This window comes from Dipodomys merriami, unplaced genomic scaffold (genome assembly GCF_024711535.1).
Source record: "Dipodomys merriami isolate MVZ:Mamm:240054 unplaced genomic scaffold, mDipMer1.0.p SCAF_4, whole genome shotgun sequence".
In the NCBI taxonomy this organism is placed as follows: Eukaryota; Metazoa; Chordata; class Mammalia; order Rodentia; family Heteromyidae; genus Dipodomys; species Dipodomys merriami.
The window spans coordinates 10346487-10366705 of NW_027205603.1; the positions used below are offsets into that span (position 1 = coordinate 10346487).

Genomic DNA, 20219 nt, shown 5'->3' on the forward strand with positions numbered 1-20219 from the left:
AGTAGGTACTGTTCACGTCCTTGTGTATGTTTGGACATTGTTACTTCTAATTCTTTTGGTGGTTCTCCTTCTGGTCTTGGTACGTCCTTCACATTCAAGTGATGATTTGTTACTCAATTAAAAACTCTCGGGTGAATCTTTGTAGATATCTTCATTTTTCTCTCTTTCTCTCCAGCTGTCTACTCATTGCTGGTCTCCCTTGTGAGCTCTAGCCACCTTGGCTTCCTTGGACTCCCAGCTCCGTTTTCCTCAACTTGGGGAGACCACAGGCTCTGCCTGGGTTCTTCTTCCCTGTTCCTTGGCCTGGAAACTCTCAAGGCAGTAAGCTGGGCAACTATGTGACTTGTGTCATTTGTTTCTTGTCTCTGAGGGATCATTGTCTTACGTTACTTGTCCAGTATCTTAGTGCTGTGATTTCATTCATTTTGTTAGGTTTTTATTATTTCATATAAGAAAGCTAAGTCTGGTCTTCTTTATTCACTCCATCTTAACTAGAAGTGGTATCATTGTGGCAACTTGCATTTTCATAATAACTAGTGATAGTGAGCATGTTTTAATTTGTGTTTTGATGACCATTTGTGAGTTCTCTTTTGCAGAGTTCATTCAGCCCTTTATCTTTTTAAAAAAATTGTCTGTTTTAAGTTACAGGTTTTACATGTTTTTAATACTGGCCTTTTCATAGACAAATGTTTTATAAATATTTCCCCTGAACCTGTAAAATTTTACCTATTTTCTTAACTGTGCCCTTTGATAAGCAGAAGTACTTTAATCTGAAGAAGTTAATTTAATCAGTGTTTTCTTTTATAGTTGTTGCTTACTGTGAGCTAAGACACTTTTGCCTAACCCTGAAGTCATGAAGGTAATTTCCCTTATTTCCTCTACTTTTTATTTTTTTCTTTTTCCTTTTTTAATTTTTATTTTTGCTAACATATATTTAGGTCTGTGATGTATGTCAGTTTTTGTAGGATTCATTTCTGTATATGGCGATCATGGTTTTATACCATGTTGAGCAGTCTCTTTCCTCACTGTATTGCTGTGATAGACTACATGACTGTATAAGTGGTCTCTTTCAGTAATGTTTATTCTGTTCTGTTGATCTATTTGTCTAGCTTTATATCATTATGACACTTTAAATTATTGTAACTTTATAATGTCTTGATGTCAGAATTGTAAGTTCTAAAACCTTGTTTTTTTTCTTTTTCAAGATTATATATTGTCTTTTACTTTTTCATGTAAATGCTGCTTGCTAGCTTCCTGTTTTTTCCCCATGGTCAGTGGGATTATGATGAAAATTGCTTTGAATGCATAGGTGAATTTGAGAAACATTGATTTAATAATGTTGAATATTTCTACTCATTACTATAGTATATTTATCTACATTTTTTCTTTTTTCCTGAGCAGTATTTTGTAGTTTTCTTTGATATTGATGTATCATTCTCTCTCTCTCTCTTTTTTTTTTTTGTCGATCGCAGGGCTTGAACTCTGGGCTTGGGTGCTGGTCCTGCGCTCTTCAGCTCAAGGCGAGCACTCTACTACTTGAGCTATAGCACCACTTCCTGTATCTTTGATTTATTAACAAATTATCAATTTATATTTTTTATTTTTTTGTGGTTGTGGGGCTGGAACTCAGGGCCTGGGCTCTGTTTCTGATCTCTTTTTTCTCAAGGCTAGTGCTTTACCACTTTGAGCCACAACACTACTTCTGGTTTTCTAGTGGTTAATTGTAGATAAGCGTCTCATGGACTTTCCTGCCTGGGCCAGCTTTGAACTGTGGTCCTCAGATCATAGCCTCAAGAGTAGCGAGGATTGTAGGTGTGAACCACCAGTGCTCAGCGTATGAATTTAATTAATTTTTTTCCAATAGTCTTTGGGTGTAACTCAAGGTTTCCTGCTTGCTAGACAGGACCTTTACCACTTGAACCACACTCCCAGTCTTCTTTTACTTTAGTTATTTTCCAGGTAAGGTCATGTGTTTTGTTTTTTTTTGGGTCCATTTGTGGGGCCTGAACTCTGGGCTTGGGCGCTGTCCCTCAGCTCTTCAGCTCAAGGCTAGTAGTGCTCTACCACTTGAGCCACAGCACCACTTCCAGCTTTTTTCTTTTTGCTTATGTGGTGCTGAGGAGTCGAACCCAGGGCCTCATGCATGCAAGGCAAGCGCTCTACCACTGAGCCACCTTCCCAGCCCCAGGTCATGTGTTTTTTTTCCCCTGGCCAGTCTCAGTCTTTAACCATTCTACCTATGGGCTCCTGAGTAGCTGGGATAATAGGTAGATACTACGCCTGGCTTATTGATTGAGAGGATTGTCTTGGTAACTGCTCAGACTAGCCTGAACTTTGATTCTCCTGACATCTACCACCTGAGTAGTTGGGATTATAGGTATGAGACGTTGTGTTTGGCTTTCTTTTTTCTCTTTGAACTCTTGTGTTTTATGCTTTGTATATAAGTGATGTACTTGAGGCCAGTCCTCTATATCTTAAAAAAATTACCATTATTCTTATTATTCTTACTATTTTGTGCTGGTACTGGGGCTTGAACTCAGGGCAGGACCTAGGTACTGTTTCTGAGCATTAAAAAAATATTTTATTTTATTGTAAAGATACTGTATAGAGGGGTTACCATTACATGAGTAAGGGAATGAGTACATTTCTTGTCCCCTCCTTTGTTTTCCTCCTACTAGCCCTTCCCCCACACTGCCCCCCCTCCTCCCCCTTCAGCATTTTACTTAAAGCTAGTACTCTATTACTCAGCACTTCCAGCTTTTTGGTGGTTAATTGGAGATTAAAGTTTCATGGACTTTCTTCCCTAAGCTGACTTTGAACCCATGATTCTCAGATCTCAACCTCCTGTGTAGGATTACAGGCCTGAGCCTCTTGTGCCCAGTTTAAAAGATACTTTATATTGTTTTCTGAGGGTGTGTGTGTGTGTGTGTGTGTGTGTGTGTGTGTGTGTGTGTGTGTGTGTGTGTGTGTGTGTGTGTGTGTGTGTGTGTGTGTGTGTGTGTGTGTGTGTGTGTGTGTGTGTGTGTGTGTGTGTGTGTGTGTGTGTTGTTTTCTGAGGGTGTGTGTGTGTGTGTGTGTGTGTGTGTGTGTGTGTGTGTGTGTGTGTATTTTGAGACTGGGTCTTGCTTGTTTAAGCCAGCCTTAAACTACAGATCCTCTTCTATCTACCTCTTGAGTGCTTCAGTTAACTGGTGTGCCTTGTTGCTACCATGCTTGACCCTATTTTAAACACGTACTTACAAGTTAGTTACTTACTTTTGGTATGGGGGTTGCTCTAGCTATTTAGGTAGACTACCATTGAGACATTTATTTATTTATTGAGACCCTTTTTTATTTATTGTTGTGAGGCATGGTCTTGCTATGTTTCTCAGCCTGACCTAGGATTGATTCACTGTGAGCCCAGACTCAAAATGATTCTCTTGCTTCAGGCTTCAGTGTGCTTGGATTACAGGCATGGACCATGTGCTTGGCTAAAATTCAATTTTTAATTTTTTTAAAATATATTTTTATTGTGAAAATACTGTACAAAGGGGTTATAATTACATGGGTAAGATAATGAACACATTTCTTATCAAGCATTGTTGCCTTCTGCTTTGTTTCCCCTTCCCGTCCCTTCGTATCCTCCCCTCCCCCTCCCCGGCGTCCCACCCCCCCCCCCCAAAGTTGCAAAGTTCGTTTTTCAACATAATGACTTGTACATCTCATTGTTGCAATGGGTCCTCCTGTATCCCTGTTTTAACAATTTTTTTCTCTTCCCCTCCACATATACCAACATCATATATAGTGAAAGCAGGGGTTGTACCATGGGGGAGGGACATACAAGGCAACAAAGACATAATCCTACAAATATGTTAGAAACAATCACATGAAATCTCTCTCTCTCTTTTTTTTTTTTTTTGTCAGTCGTGGGGCTTGAGCTCTAGGCCTGGGAGCTGTCCCTGAACAATTCAGCTCAAGGCTCATGCTCTACCACTTGAGCCATTGCACCACTTCTAGTTTTCTGGTGCTTTTTTTTTTTTTTTTATTGTGATTAAGTGATTACATAATTTCCCAGTATTGTGGAATAATGATGCTCACTTAAAGTCACAAGCTCATTCTAACTTTCCTGGAGCAAATTGTCAATTTTTAATTTTTGTGTATAGAAATTGATTTGACTCTTTTGGTTATTTTGACCTGTGTCTTAACACATTACTTAAACAACATTAATTTTTATTTTTTTTTGTAGGTTGCATTTTTTTGCAGGTTAAATTATCCTGGTACGTGATCATGACATATTTCACAGTTTTGGGATGGGGATTTTGCTCAGTGGTAGAGCACTTGAATAACTCCCAATTCCTGGGTTCCATTCTCAGCAGAAGTGGCAGCACTACAACCACCGCCACTACTACCACATCAGACCTCACTGTTTTATCTCTTTCTGTCTGATTGTATTTCTATTGCTTTTTTTTTCTTATGGAATGATGCTGATCTCATTTGTATTTTTTTATAGGCTAAATTAATAATCTCTATTAACTGCTTTCAAGTAGATTTTATCATTCTTTGAGAATGGTAACACTAGCCAGGAGCCGGTGGCTCATGCTATAATCCTAGCTACTCAAGAGGCTGAGATCTGAGGATCACAGTTCAAAGCCAGCCAGATTAGGAAAGTCCGAGAGACTCATCTCCAATAAACCACTAGAAAACTGGAAGTGGTGCTGTGGCTCAAGTGGTAGAGCGTTCGCTTTGAGCTTAAGAGCTGAGGGATAGTGCCTAAGCCTAGAGTTCAAGCCCCATGAATGAAAAAGAAAAAAAAAAAAAGAATGGTAACACTGTTGGCTACCAGGAACCAGTGGTTTATACCTACCTGATAATCCTAGATACTCTGGAGGTTGTGATCTGAGGATCATGGTTTGAAGCCAGCTTGGGTAGACAAATCTAAGAGACTGATTAGTCAGCAAAACGCCGAAAATCTAAGCTAGAATGCAAGACCCTTAGTTCAAGCCCAGTACCAGCCAAAACAATAAAACTAACCCACCAAACAAAAAAGGACACCAACAGACTGGTACCCACCTGCCACTGAAAATATAGTTGGTTACAAGATCACAAGGAGGGAGGGGTACTCCAGGTCCCAAGGAGTCACATACAGTAGCCCTGGGATGGGTCAGGAATCTAAGGAAGTGAAAAGAAACTGGGAGAGTAGAAGGAATGGGGGAGGAAAGCTAAGCAGGCTGGGTTGTCTGGTTTGAATAATTCCTAGGGCTCTGGGATAAAGAGATTTCTTTCTGTTTGCTGAGTACTTGGCTCTGGGTGACTAGGTAATATAGTAGCCTAGGATATAAGATAGGTAAAGGAAATAATTAGAGATAGGGACTTATTAGCATTTGTTAGTTTACACATGCAACTTTAGTATTAGGCAGGTTGTTCACTAAGAGTTAGCTAGCTTTGGCAAAAGTTAACTCTAGGACCAGCAAGGTCTCAAGATACTAAGTCATACAAATAGGGATTTATTTATTTATTTATTTATTTATTTATTTATTTATTTATTTATTTATTTATTTATTTAGTCTATTGTGGGGCCTGAACTCTGGGCCTGGGTGCTGTCCCTCAGCTATTCAGCTCAAGGCTAGCGCTCTATCATTCAAGGCTTTTTCTGCTCTATCATTCAAGGCTTTTTCTGCTTCTGTGGTGCTGAGGAATCAAATCCAGGGCCTTATGCATGCAAGGCAAGCACTCTACCACTGAGCCACCATCCCATACAGATTTTAAAGCCTGACACATGTGTAAGGCCCTGGGTTTTGTTCAGCATTATTATATCATAAAAGGAAGTTGAGTTTCTCAAATGCTGTGTTTTTAACAATTGAGATGATGTATTTTAAAACATTAAGGCAGGAGAGGGTGGCTTAAGTAGTAGAACCTTTCCTTTTTGTATTGCAGGCACTTAGGTCTTGAGTTTAAACCTCAGCCCCACCAAACAAAAAGATAAGGCAATTTCATTGTTTTGTTTTCCAATGTTATTTTAGGCTTGTGTTTATGAGATAGACTCTTGTTCCTGGTATTTATCTATCTTAGAAATACTGGGTTTGAGTTTTAATATTAAAATAATTTTGTATTTGTGAACATGAAGGATAAGTTTGAAATTAAAAAAAGCTTTTTGTCAGATACTACTATTGTTAATTTGTATGTGTGTGTATGTATGTGTATGTATGTATGTGTATGTGTAAGTATGTATGGCTACGGCTACTAGGGCTTGAAGTCAGGGTATGAGCACTGTCCCTTAGCTTTTTTTTTTGCTCAAGGCTGGTGTTCTGCTATTTGACCTACAGCTCCTCTTCTGGTTTTTTGGTGGTTAATTGGAGATAAGAGTCTCATAGACTTTCTTGCCCAGGTTGGATTTGAACTTAGATTCTCAGACCTTAGTCTCCTGAATAACTAGGATTGCAGATGTGAGCCACTTGCACCCTTCCAGAAGAGCAGTTTTTATTTTATTTTATTTTTTGGTAGTGGGCTTGAACTTGGGACCTGGGCACTGTCCCTGAGCTCTTTTGTTCAAGGCTAGCTGTTTTGAGCTGTGGCTCTCCTTGTTTTCTGGTGGTTAATTAGAGATAAGATTCTCAGAGGATGGGGCTGGAAAGGTGGCTCAGAGGTAGAGCGCTTGCCTTGCATGCATGAGGCCCTGGGTTCGACTCCTCAGCACCACATAAGCAAAAAGAAAAAAGCCGGAAGTGGTGCTCTGGCTCAAGTGGTAGAGTGCTAGCCTTGAACTGAAGAGCTGAGGGACAGCGCCCAGGCCCAGCGTTCAGGCCCCACGACCGGATTCAAAAAAAAAAAAAAAGATTCTCAGAGGAACTATCCTGCTTGGGCTAGCTTTGAACAGAGATCCTTAGATAGCCTTCTGAGAAGCTAGGATTATAGGCATGAGCTACTGGTGCCCGGCTCCAGAGGACTAGTTTTGATTTTAAAATTTCTATTTCTTTTCTGGCTCTGCTTCATCTTTCTTTCTTTCTTTTCTTTTTCTTCTTTTTTTTTTTTTTTGTTGGTTGTGGGACCTGAACTCTGGGCCTGGGTGCTGTCCCTCAGCTCTTCAGCTCAAGGTGAGCGCCCTACCACTTGAGCCATAGCACCACTTCTGGCTTTTTTCTGCTTATGTGGTTGCTGAGGAATCAAACCCAGGGCCTCATGCAAGCAAAGGCAAGTACTCTACCACTGAGCCAACTTCCAGCCTCTTTTTTAGATTCTTTAAGTAGAACCTTGACTCATTAGTATCATTCCTTTTTTTTTTCTCTAATATGTCAATTGATTTTTTTCTATGATTATAATTATTTAAAATGCATTGTATCTAGGCACTGCTTCATTCCTAGTAGCTACTCAGGAGTCGGAGATCTGAGAATCAGTTTAAAGCCAGCCCAACTAGTAAAGTCCATGATATTCTTATTTCCAGTTAACCACCAGAAAACCAGAAGTGGTGCTGTTGCTCAAAAGTGGTAGAGTGCTAGACTTGAGCAAAAGAGCTCTGGGACAGTGCCCAGGTCCTGAGTTCAAGCACTACAATCGACCAAAAGAAACCCAACTCTTTTTTTTTTTTTTGTGACCAGTGTGGTCTTTCTTGGTGAATGTTTACCTGAGAAGAACGTATATTACTGCATTGTTTAGGCTATTTCTTTAAATTAAAAAAAATGATTATTATAAGGTGATATGCAGAGGGGTTATAGTTACCTAAGTCAGGTAAAGAGCTTCTTTCTTTTTTTTTTTTTTTTTTGGCAGTTGTGGGGCCTGCACTCTGGGCCTTGGCGCTGTCCCTCAGCTCTTTTTTTTTTTTTGGTCCGGTCGTGAGGCCTGAACTCTGGGCTTGGGCACTGTCCCTCGGCTCTTCAGCTCAAGGCTAGTGCTCTACCACTTGAGCCACAGCGCCACTTCCGGCTTTTTTTTCTTTTTGCTCATGTGGTGCTGAGGAATCGAACCCAGGGCCTCAGGCATGCAAGGCAAGCGCTCTACCTCTGAGCCACCTTCCCAGTCCCTGTCCCTCAGGTCTTAAGCTCAAGGCGAGCACTCTACTACTTGAGTCACAGTGCCACTTCTGGCCTTTTTTGCTTATGTGGTGCTGAGGAATCGAACTCAGGGCGTCATGCATGCAAAGCAAGCACTCTACCACTGAACCACCTTCCCAGCCCAAGAGCACATTTCTTTTTGGACAATGTCCTCTTCTTTCCTCACTCTCAGATTATCAATTTCTTCATTGATTTTTTTTTTCCCTTGGTTTTCAGTTTTGTCACTTAAAGATGGGGGGATGTCAACATATCTTAGTGTTTGTGGAATTGTCTTACTAGTTTAGTCCTTCTGAGAATTTTTGCTTCATGTATTTTGAAGCTTTATTTCCAGGTATATGCATGTATGATTAGTGTTATTATAGTATATTAGTGATTTGACAGTGATTATCATGAAATAGCCCTTTTTATTTTAGTATTTAATTACTCACCACTATCTTTTTTTTTTTTTTCTCAGTCGTGGGCCTGTACTCTGTGCCTGGGCACTGTCCCTTAGCTCTTCAACTCAAGGTTAGCACTCTACCATTTGAGCCACAGAACCACTTCTGGCTTTTTCTGCTTATGTGGTGCTGGGGAATTGAACCCAGGGCCTCATGCATGCAAGGCAAGCACTCAACCACTCTACCAGCACCTCACCATTATCTTAATTTTTATTCATTTACTTTTGACTTACTTAATAATCTTTAAAAAGTGTGTTTCTTATAGGCACAGAATTTAGTTATACTTTCACATTTGTGTTATATATTTTTATTAGTTTCTTAGCATTTGAAGTAATTATATCATTTGGGTTGAGGTCTGTTTTATTTATTTATTTATTTTATTTATTTATTTTTTTTTGTCGGTCGTGGGGCTTGAACTCTGGGCCTAGGCGCTGTCCCTCAGCTCTTCAGCTCAAGGCAAGCTCTCTACCACTTGAGCTACAGTGCCATTTCCGGTTTTCTAGTGGTTTTATTGGAGATAGGAGTCTTATGGTCTCTCCTGCCTGGGCTGGCTTTGAACCGCGATCCTCAGATCTCAGCCTCCTGAGTAGCTAGGATTACAGGCGTGAGCCACCAGCGCCCAGCTTTGTTTTATTTAATTTTGTGTTTCATCTTTTTTAAGTCTTTCATGTTTTGTTTTAGATTTACCTTTAAATTGCTTTTAAAGAATTTCCTTTTTGGAATTACTTCTAGAATTACTATTTTAGAATTACTTAAATGACATGCGACTTACATACTGTACAGTCCAGTCATTGGAGTTGTATAATTCTGTGGTTTTAATAAAAAAATTCACCATCACTGTAATTAATTTTAGAATATTTTCTCCACTTACAAAAGAATTTAAGCTTAACAAAAGAAGAAAAAAGAATCTTTATTAATCTCCTCACTATTTTATTCCTCCAGTCCTTGGCAGATACTGCTGTACCTTTTTATTTTTTTTGGTGCTGCTGTCCTGGGGCTTGAACGCAGGGCCGAGGTGCTGTCCAGGAGCTTTTTTGCTCACTACCACTTTACCACTTGAGCTACAGCTCCACTTTTGGCTCTTTTGGTAGTAAATTGGAGATAAGAGTCTCATGGGCTTTCCCAAGGCTTTGAACAGCAATCTTCAAAGCTCAGCCTTCTCACTAGCTAGGATTACAGGTGTGAGGCAGCTTCTGATCTACTTTTTATTCCTACAAATTTGTCTCTTCTGGAAGTGGTGCTGTGGCTCAAGTGTTAGAGCACTTGCCTTGAGCTGAAGAGCACAGGGACAGCGCCCAAACCCAGAGTTCAAGCCCCATGACCGACAAAAAAAAAAAAAAATTGTCTCTTCTATATGTTTCATATAAGTGGAATTATATGATTTGCAGTATTTTGTGGAAGGAGATGAGGGAGAATTGTGAGAGAAATAAAAACAACCAAAAATTTTTTATGTACCAGTTTGTCATTTATGTATTTTCCTTAGAGAAATGTATTTTCATATCTTCTATCCATTTTTCTTTTCTCTTGGTGGTATGGGGTTTGAATTCATGACCTTGTGCTTGTTAGGCAAATTCTCTTGAGCCATGGCACCCTGTTCCCCCTTTTTTTTTTTGCTGTGGTTATTTTGTGTCTGGTAGTCTTGTCCATGTCAGTCTGGATTCTGTTTATTTCTATTCATGCATGAACCACTAAGGCTATTTTTTTGCTGGTTGAAATGAGGTTCTGTGAACTTTTGCTTAGCTGGCCTAGAGTCTTTCTTCCAAATCCCATGTCTTGAGTAATTAGGATTACGGTGTAATCCACTGCACTGCCTTTACCTGTTATTTATTTATTTATTTATTTATTTAAATTTTTTGGGTCCGGTCGTGAGGCTGTACTCTGGGCCTGGGCGCTGTCCCTCAGCTCTTCAGCTCAAGGCTAGCACTCTACCACTTGAGCCACAGCGCCACTTCCGGCTTTTTTCTTTTTGCTTATGTGGTGCTGAGGAATGGAACCCAGGGCCTCAGGCATGCAAGGCAAGTGCTCTACCACTGAGCCACCTTCCCAGCCCTTATTTATTTATTTATTTATTTAGACAGCACTGGGCTTCTAAAGTTCAGGGCTTCACACTTTTGTTTCATTGGGCTTGCATGCCTGACTGGTTGTGTACCACTTGAGCCATGCCTCCAGCCTTGCTTTTTCATATGTCAATATCAGCATTTGAACTCTAGCTCTTACTATACTTTTTCCACCAACAGCTGGTACTCTACCACTTGACCTACATCTCCAGTCCAGGTTTTTTTCCTGGTTAATTGGAGATAGAATTTCCTAGATTTTGCTACCTAACCTGGCTTTCAACTGCAGTCTTTAGCTCTCAGCCTTCTAGCTAGAAATGCAGGCTTGAGCTATCAGCACCTTGCTTTTACCCAGTTTTTAGTTATATATCTTTCAGTTATTGAGTAGAGAACATTTTTACATATTTTAGATACAAATTCTGGGTATATATCTGGTGACATGATTTTTAGTTTTCCATTCTGGAGATTATCTTCTAATTTCAAGATGTTATCACTGGTAGCACAAAAGAACTTGGGTAAATCCCAGTTTATCTATCTTATGTTGTCTTTGCTTTGGTGATGTGGCTAAGGATCCATTGTCTAATCAAGATGTGAGTTTTTATTCGTCTGTTTTTTTGCCCAAGGATTTCTAGTTTTAGCTCATGTTTAGATGTGTGACTCATTTTGTGTTAATTTTTATGTACTCTGTTAGGAATGGATCCAACTTTTTTTGTACACAGCTCTAGCAACTTTGGTCTTATTTTTCATTCTTTGTATAGTATACCACTTAATGTTAATATTGTATCACTATAAAGTGTACAAATCATGTAACTATTGAAGTCTATATATTACCTTTACCCTTTGTCAATTAAATTATTGTTATATATGTTAGATTTATATGGATTATAGAGCTCTGGAGACAATACTATTGTTTTCAGTAATCACATAGTTCTAAGAAATTATATTGTTACCCAAATATTTACTATTTGTGTTGTATTGACCATTTTGTTTGCTGAAATTTTCCAGTATCATTTCCCTTTTGTAATGTCTGTATTCTGCTGATGAGTTCTGTTTGGTTTTTTAGTACCTGAAAATCTTAGTAATCTACCTGTTCATCATCCTCGATTGACAGTACTTTTTCAGCACTTTAAAAGCATTTTCTTTTGTTCTTCATCCTTTACATAATCGTGCTCCATTATATGCTTTACTATTTTCATTTGGTTTTTTAGCTTTCTACCTTTGTTCTTGCTCGTCAGCAAGCTTTTTTTTTTTTTTTTTTTTTTTTTTTAATTTAACTACTGGGGCTAGTTCTAGAACTCAGGTACTGTGCACTGTCCCTTAGTTTTTTTTTTTTTTTTTTTTGTCAGTCGTGGGGCTTGAACTCTGGGCCTGGGTGCTGTCCCTAAGCTCTTCAGCTCAAGGCAAGCGGTCTATGTCTTGAGCCACATTGCCATTTCTGGTTTTCTAGTGGTTGATTGGAGATAAGAGTCTCATGGACTTTCCTGCCTGGGCTGGCTTTGAATCGGGGATCCTCAGATCTCAGCCTCTTGAGTAGCTAGGATTACAGACGTGAGCCACTGACGCTGGCCCTTAGTTTTGTTTTGTTTTTTTTTCAAGGAAGTTCAAGTCTATCACTACCACTTGAGCCACACCTCAGGCTTCCAGCTACTTTGATGGCCAAGGTTGGCTTGTTTCTAACGGAAGCATCATATCTCAGCCTTTTCAGTAGCTAGGATTATGGGCATGAGTGACTGGGCCTGGCAGCAAGTAATTTAAGGTAACTGCTGCAGGATGCTTGCTCAGTTTTTTGTTTTGTCTTGTATTTTTTTCTCTATATTTTAGAGGGCTTAGATATGTAGCAAAGGCTGGCGGGAATGAAGCTCATTCCCCTGCTTCAGGTTCCCAAGTGTGCTTGGGTTGTTCAGCTTCTTGAATGTGTAAATTTGTATTTATTTTGAATTGGAAAATTTGGCCTTTATTTAATTTTTTTTTTCCTGGCTCATACCTCTTTATTTTCTCTTTGACTCCCTTATTTTCCAGACCTTTATTTATGCATATTAGACTCTTGGGTAGAGTTGCCAAAGCCCTTTTTATTTCACTGCTTATAGGTGGTAGTGCTGTTGGGTTTTTTTCTTTCAGATTAGATACTGTATTGAGCTTCAAGTTCACTGACTTTTATATGTCACTTCTGTTAAGACTGTCCAATAAAACGTTCACTTCACATGTTTTATTCAGTTTTTGAATTTTCTTTTCTTTTTCTCCTCTCCTCTCTTCTTCCCTCTCCTTTTTCCTCTGGAGAATAAACTTCCAGGACTCATAAAAAATAGTGTTTTATACCATTGAGCTGTATCCCCAGCTCACTATATATTTCTTCATTATAGTTTCTTTTCCTTCATTGAGATTTGCCTGTTTCACTTATTGTAGGTACATCTTTATTATTAGGTTTCATAGTCTTTAGTTATAATATTGTTTAAAAGCCCTTTTCTGCTAAACTCAATGTCTGAATCATCTTGGGACTGACATTTATTGTCTTTTGAGGATGGCTGACATCTTTGGTTTTAAGTAGGTCAAGTAACTTGGATAAATGTTATGAATGTTTTAATGTTATTGTATTATTTCCCTTTGAAGAAATTATTTTAAATTAGGTATTTGATTTGATTGGATTCAAACTACCTTTTGTGTACGTGCTTAAATCTCATTTTTTTTCTTTTGTTTTTCATGTTACTAGCTTGCCCTGTGTTTGTATGGTTCAAAAAGGTCAGAAGATTTAGATTCATTGTGTGCATAAAGATATGGAGCTTTCTCCTTATTCTTTACTTTTTAAGAATTCAAATCTTACTTTAAAGTCAATAAGTTTGATCTAAACTTTGTCTTTTTCTTCTTATATACTATTATGCGAATAGTCACTATGGCTTGTCATCAGGCCAAAAGTTCTAAAAAAATAACAAACTTTTTTTTTAATTTTTTATTGTAAAGATACTATACAGAGGGTTACAGTTACATGAGCAAGGTAATGAGTACACTTCCTATTGAGCATTGTTACCCCCTCCATTGTTTTCCCCCTACCATCCCTTCTCTCCCTACCTTCCCCGAGGTTCTTTTTTTTTTTTTAATTGTGATTAAGTGATTACATAATTTCCCAAATTTCACAGTATTGTGGAATAATGGTGCTCATTTAAAGTCACAAGTTTATTCTAACTTTCCTGGAGCAAATTGTATATCACAGTCTATAACATATAATGGTGTACACATATACACCATACATGTGATCAGCAGCATGGGGATATTTAGTAGTGGTTCGACCAGATGAGTGGGAGTTCTTTGTTTCTTAAGTCCTGTTAATTTTGTCATTATCACCTAACATTTTGGATTTAGCATACACTTATCAGGGAGACCATGTACTGTTTGTTTCTTTGCTCTTGGCTTACCTCGCTCAACATGATTCCTTGTAGCTCCATCCATTTCCCTACAAATGCCATTATTTTGTCATTTCTAATGGCTGCATAATATTCCATTGTGTATAGGTACCACAATTTTTGGATCCATTCATCTGTGGTGGGGCATCTGGGTTGTTTCCATATCCTAGCTATTGTGAACAGTACTGCAATAAACATGGAGGTGCACGTGTCCTTGTATATTGGTTCCTGTTGTTCAGGGTAGATGCCTAGAAATGGTATGACTGGGTCGTAAGGGAGGTCAATCTTTAGCTTTCTGAGGACCCTTCAGACTGCTTTCCAAAGTGGTTGTATAAGTGTACATTCCCACCAGCAGTGTAATAGGGTTCCTCTTTTTCCACATCCTCTCCAGCATTTGTCAGCTGACTTGTGGATGTGGGACATTCTGACTGGGGTAAGGTGGTATCTCAGGGTTGTCTTTATTTGCATTTCCTTCACCACCAGGGATGATGAACATTTCCTCATGTGTTTCTTTGCCATTTTTATTTCTTCATCTGAGAAGTCCCTCTTTAGTTCCCTTGCCCATTTAGTAATTGGTTTGTTAGGTTTGGGAGGGATTAGTTTCTTGAGAATATCAAACTCAAGCTGATCCCTTCAGGCTTTTACTTCATGCAGAATGTAGTTGCTTTTGTCTCCCCTCTCTTGTTTGTATTCAGGTAGCTGCTATTTGTATTTTGTCCAGAATTTACAGTTACTATCTCTGTTAAGGGGTTATCTTATAAGCTTATATCATTTTAAAAATGGAAGTCATAAACCAGGCCCAAAGAAACATAGGTCCCATGGTTTCCCTTATTTGCAATTCTAGTATATGTCTTAGACAATCAGAAAAGGTCAGATAAGATGATGTTAGGGGAAATGAACCCTAAGATAAGGACACAAGTGGTTTTTTTCTTGCTTGCTATTGTTTCTAACATATTTATAAGGTGATTGTTTTGTTGCTTTGTATGTCCCTCCCTCATGGTATATGCCTTGTATTTGATGTTGGTATAATTTGTGAAGGGGAAGGGAAAAAAATGTTTAAATAGGGATACAGGTGGATCCATTGCAACAATGAGATGTACAAGATGCTATGTCGAAAAATGAACTTTACAACTTTGGGGGGGTGGGAGGTAGAGTGTAGTCGTGGAGATGGGAGGGCAGGGATGGTAGGGGAAAAACAAAGGAGGAAGCAACAATGCTTGATAAGAAATGTACTCATTACCTTGCTCATGTAATTGTAACCCCTGTGTACTGTATTTTCACAATAAAAAAACTTACTAAAAACAAAAAGGGAAGTTCATTTTTTTTTTTTTTTTGGGTCCCGTAATGGGGCCTGAACTCTGGGCCTGGGCGCTGTCCCTCAGCTCTTCAGCTCAAGGCTAGCGCTCTATCACTTGAGCCACAGCACCACTTCCGGCTTTTTTTCCTTTTTGCTTATGTGGTGCTGAGGAATCGAACCCAGGGCCTTGAGCATGCAAGGCAAGCGCTCTACCACTGAGCCACCTTCCCAGCCCTGGAAGTTAATTTTATCATGGATTTAGAACCATTTAGTATGTTTCACTCCATTGCCATTAATCTCTGTTGACCTAAATAATTTCACCTTTTTCCTCTTGGCTGAAGGTTAGCTCATAAGTTGTTTTTTTTTTTTTTTTTTTTTTTTTGCTGTTCCTAGGGCTTGAACTCAGTGTCTGAGCCTCTTTGTGCTTAAGGCTAGTACTCTACCAGTTGAGCTGCAGCGCCACTTCTGGCTTTTTCTGAGTAGTTTGTTGGAGATAGAGTCTCAAGACTTTCCTGTTGCCCTGGCTTGGAACTGTGATCCTCAGATCTCAGCTTCCCTAGTAGTTAGGATTACAGGCATGAGCCACCAGCAGCTGGCTCATAAGTCCTTTTATGTGACTCTGGAAGTTTGATAGCTTGCTTGTCAGATGATAGAACAAGGTGCTCTAAGCCTTAACTGAGTTAGCCTTGGACCCCCTTGTCAAGATTACAAATTTTGCTTAAAAGAGAAAGAAATGAGACTTAGCTCAGCAGGAGAATATTCATCTAGCATTCACAAAACTCTGGGTTTGATCATTAGAACCTAAAAAATCCTAAACTCCCCTGTCTGAGCACTCACACCTGTGATCCAGGCTACTCAGGAGATTAAGATCTGAGAGATCTCTGTTTGAAGTCAGACTAGACAAAAAGTTTTTTAGACTTTTTATATCCAATTAACTATTAAAAAGCCTGACTGGGAGCATGGCTCAAACGTCAGTTCACTTTTGGAATATCTGCTTGTAGTGCCTCAGATTCTGTACATTAAAGGGCTTATTCCCTAAAACTGTTTCATCTGCTGATGCCTGTTGGTGGTAAGTCTGGACTTTCTGTACTTTTGATTGACTGACTATAAGTTGAGGATTCGCAAAACTTGGTTTCATAATTTTTATTTTTGCCGGTTGTGGGGCCTGAACTCTGGGCCTGGGCGCTGTCCTTCAGCTCTTCAGCTCTTCAGCTCAAGGCTAGCGCTCTACCACTTGAGCCACAGCGCCACTTACAGCTTTTTGCTTATGTGGTGCTGAGGAATCGAACCCAGGGCTTCATGCATGCAAGGCAAGTGCTCTACCTCTGAGCCACCTTCCCAGCCCCATAATTTGTTAAAATAGTTCACAGAATGTAGTGAATGTAGCATGTTGGCTAATTATAAATATAAAGGAAATTATAAGTGATAGGTGAACAGACAGATGAAGAGATGAAAATAGTAATGTGCTTGTCTGTATTCCCAGAGTCCTACAACTGGAATCAAATGACTCAAAGCATATTTTAAAAAAGCATAGTATTGAATCCAAAAGGGCCCTATGTGCAGGAGCTTCTGTCTGTGGAGTCATATTCTCCCTCCATTTGGTAAATTCACCAATTCCCAAACTCAGCACACCTTATTGTTCAAGTGTATTTAAACTATTTCTTAATGGCTCACGTTTGTCATTCTAGTTATTCAGGAGCCTGAGATCTGAGGATCACCATGTGATCCTGAGCAGGAAAAGTTGGAAGTGGAACTGTGGCTCAGATGGTAAAGCACTAGCCTTGAGTGGAAAAAGCTAATAGTACTCAGGCCCTGAGTTCAACGACATAATACAAAACACCCAACTCTATTTCAAGGGGAAAAAGAAAGAATGTAAATTAACTAGTTTCCTAATCTTCAGGTTGGGATGGGACTAAAAATCCTCTAACTGGGTAATTATTTGGTTGTCTATTGACTATCCCATCCTGAAGCTGTCTATCGGTGCCAGCTTTAAGTCACCTCATTAGCATAATCTCAGGTGTGGTCCAATCACTTCAGAAATTCCAGGAGTCGGGCTGGGAAGGTGGCTCAGTGGTAGAGTGCTTGCCTTGCATGCCTGAGGCCCTGGGTTCAATTCCTCAGCACCTCATAAGCAAAACGGAAAAAAGCCGGAAGTGGCTCTGTGGCTCAAGTGGTAGAGTGCTAGCCTTGAGCTGAAGAGCTGAGGGACAGCGCCTAGGCCCAGAGTCCAGGCCCTACAACCGGACCCCCCAAAAAAAACAACAACAAAAAAAACAAATTCCAGGAGTCCTTTTTTTTTTTTTTTTTTTTTTTGGTGCCAGTCCTGGGGCTTGAATTCAGGGCCTAGGCACTGTCCCTGAGCTTCTTTTGCTCAAGGCTAGCATGAGCCACATCACCACTTCTGGCCTTTTCTGTTTATATGATACTGAGGAATCGATCCCAGGGCTTCATGCATGTAGGCAAGCACTGTACACTAAGCCACATTCCCAGCCCCTCCAAGAGTCTTAAGAGCTCTGTGTCAGGAACTGGGGACAAAAGTCAATTATATATTTTTTATTTTATAATACATATGCTTGAAAACAGGCTCTGTTGGAGAATGGTCCTGGTAGGAGGGACAAGGGCTAAGGAAGAGAGTGAATGAGGATGAATATGGTCAAAGTAGTTTATTTGCCATGTATGAAAATAGCCTGTTGAAGTTATTTCAGGAAGAGGGGGAATAGGGTAAGGTTGAGTGATAGAGAGGGTGAGTGATGAAGATATATAGTATGTATGGGAATATCACAGTGAAATCCCCCTTGTACAACCAATGTATGCTAATAAATTAAAAATTATACACACTTGTAAAATAATCCAAAAATATATCTAATATATAGCATGAGCAGGATCAGACAAAATTTTAATTTACCTTACTTACTCTGTCATGTATTTTTTTCTAATATAACGATCACAGTCTATGTAAACTCCTGGAAATTGACTAGTTTGTTACATAGCCAGAGCTTCCTAATGGCCATTATTTTGGTAAACTGTGTTTAGCGAAGTGTGTTTGGAAATTGATGCCAAAATAACAATAAAAGTCTAAAGATGGAAAAAGTTAGTTTTATACTTCCCTAATGGTTTAGAAAAGAAAGAACTCTCTTCTAGGAAGGTAACTCAGTGGTAGAGTACTTGCCTAGTATGTGTAGCCCCTGTTTAATTCCAGCACTGAAGGAAAAAAGAACACGAGAGAACCTTTGTATAACTTTTGCTTGTTACTTGTGTTGGACATTTCAGTTTTTTTTTAAATTTGAAAAATTGTATTGAAAAATACATTTTTCTGTTTTCTTGTAATCTGGATTCCCTTTCACAGGATCTTCTTTTGCCTCTCGTATAGTCTCTCACATATTTAAATAAAAATTAGTATAGAAGGTTTTTTTTTTTTTTTTTTTTTTTTTTTTTGGTATGTGTGTGTACTGGTACTGGAGATAGAACTGAGGTCCTTACACTCTGTCTTGGCTGGCATTCTACCACTTGAGCCACACTTTAGTCTAACATGTTTTTTTCCTGGATAATTAGAGATAGAATCTTGACCACTTTCCTCTCTGGGTGGGTTGAACCTCAACTTTAGTTCTCATCTCATTCTCCTGCGTAGAAAGGATTATAGGCTTGAGCCACCAACACCTGACTTCCAGTGACTTCTAACAGTGACAAATGCAGCTACAGCCTGCCTTACATTTGGATTGCTTAACTATAGCATATAGAGAGCCTCATCTCAGATTCTTCTAACTGTAACAATCATTTTTTTTGTATACTTGTTTATTTTATTTTTTTGTGCTGGTTCTAGGGCTTGAACGCTGTCTCTGAGCTATTGTGCTCTACTACTTGAGCCACAGTTCCACTCTGGCTTTTTTTTTGCTTTGTTAGTGCATCTGAACAGACTTTCCTGCCTAGGCTGGCTTTGAATTGCAGTCCTCAGATCTCAGCTGTCTTAATAGCTAGGATTATAGGCTTGAGTCCTGGCACTTTACATCTTTTCCCTTTTTTTTGGTTGGTCATAGGGCTTGAACTCTGGGCCTGGGCGCTGTCCTTCAGCTCAGAGAGTGCTGTACTGCTTGAGCCACAGGGCCACTTCTGGTTTTCTGGCGGTTAATTGAAGATAAGAGTCTCACTGACTTTCCTGCCTGGGCTAGCTTAGATCTCAGCCTCCTGAGTAGCTAGATTACAGGCATGAGCCACTGGTGGCCGGCATCTTTTCCTTTTTAAATAAAGGATTTTTATGTTTTCTAACCTGGTCTAAAACTCCTAGGGTCAATTGAGCCTTCTCTTTCTGCTTCTAAAGTATGTGGGTCTGTAGGTACCCACTTATTTAGTTTTTATTTTTTTAATTAGTGCAAAACTCAAAAATATTGTGGCAGGATTTTAACAGTTAAAGTGCACTTTTGAAGAAGTCGCATATTTGATGGAATGAGGAAGATCCCTTGTTATTGAGAAGTCATTTTGTGAGTGATGTTCTAGAATATTTTTGTTGCAATTAGTGCAGATGGTATTTCCATATTTTTATTAGTTTTGTAGTTTGAGGGAATATATTGTGCTTTTGGTAATCTGAAAAAAATTGATTTTCTCCCCTTCCCCCCTTTTTTTAAATAGAGATGTGAACTGTGTCCCCATAAAGATGGAGCTTTAAAAAGAACAGATAATGGGGGTAAGTACTGAGATTTTTGAAAAAAAATTATTGAATATTGGTGTGGTAAAGCATTTTTTAAAAAACATCTGGTAGTTCATTTTTTTTTTTTTAAATCAAGTGTTTTCTACTCATATTAACTGTCATGACTGGGAGTTGTTGGCTCATACCTCTAATCCTAGAAACTCAGGAAGCTGAGATCTGAGGCATTTTGGAGTCAGCTTGGTCAACCAAATGCAAGAGATTTATCTCTAGTTAACCAGCAAAAAGCCAGAAGTAGAGGAGTAGCTCAAGTGATAGAGCGTGAGTTCTGAGGGGAAAAAGCTGAATGAAAGCATGAGGCCCTGAGTTCAAT

At 39.2% G+C, this 20219-nt stretch overlaps 1 protein-coding gene across 9 annotated transcripts in view; it reads left to right on the forward strand.

Annotated features, from left to right (window-relative positions):
* Positions 1-20219, forward strand: part of Mllt10 (MLLT10 histone lysine methyltransferase DOT1L cofactor) — a 148512-nt gene that overhangs the window by 21857 nt on the left and 106436 nt on the right. For 8 of the 9 annotated variants that reach the window (XM_069990489.1, XM_069990487.1, XM_069990488.1 and 5 more), the window contains exon 4: positions 19831-19885. In XM_069990489.1, coding sequence (XP_069846590.1) covers positions 19831-19885 — 55 coding nt within the window. Of the gene's footprint in view, positions 1-264; positions 322-807; positions 860-19830; positions 19886-20219 lie in introns of those variants that run through there. The other variant, XM_069990493.1, reaches the window with a different exon arrangement.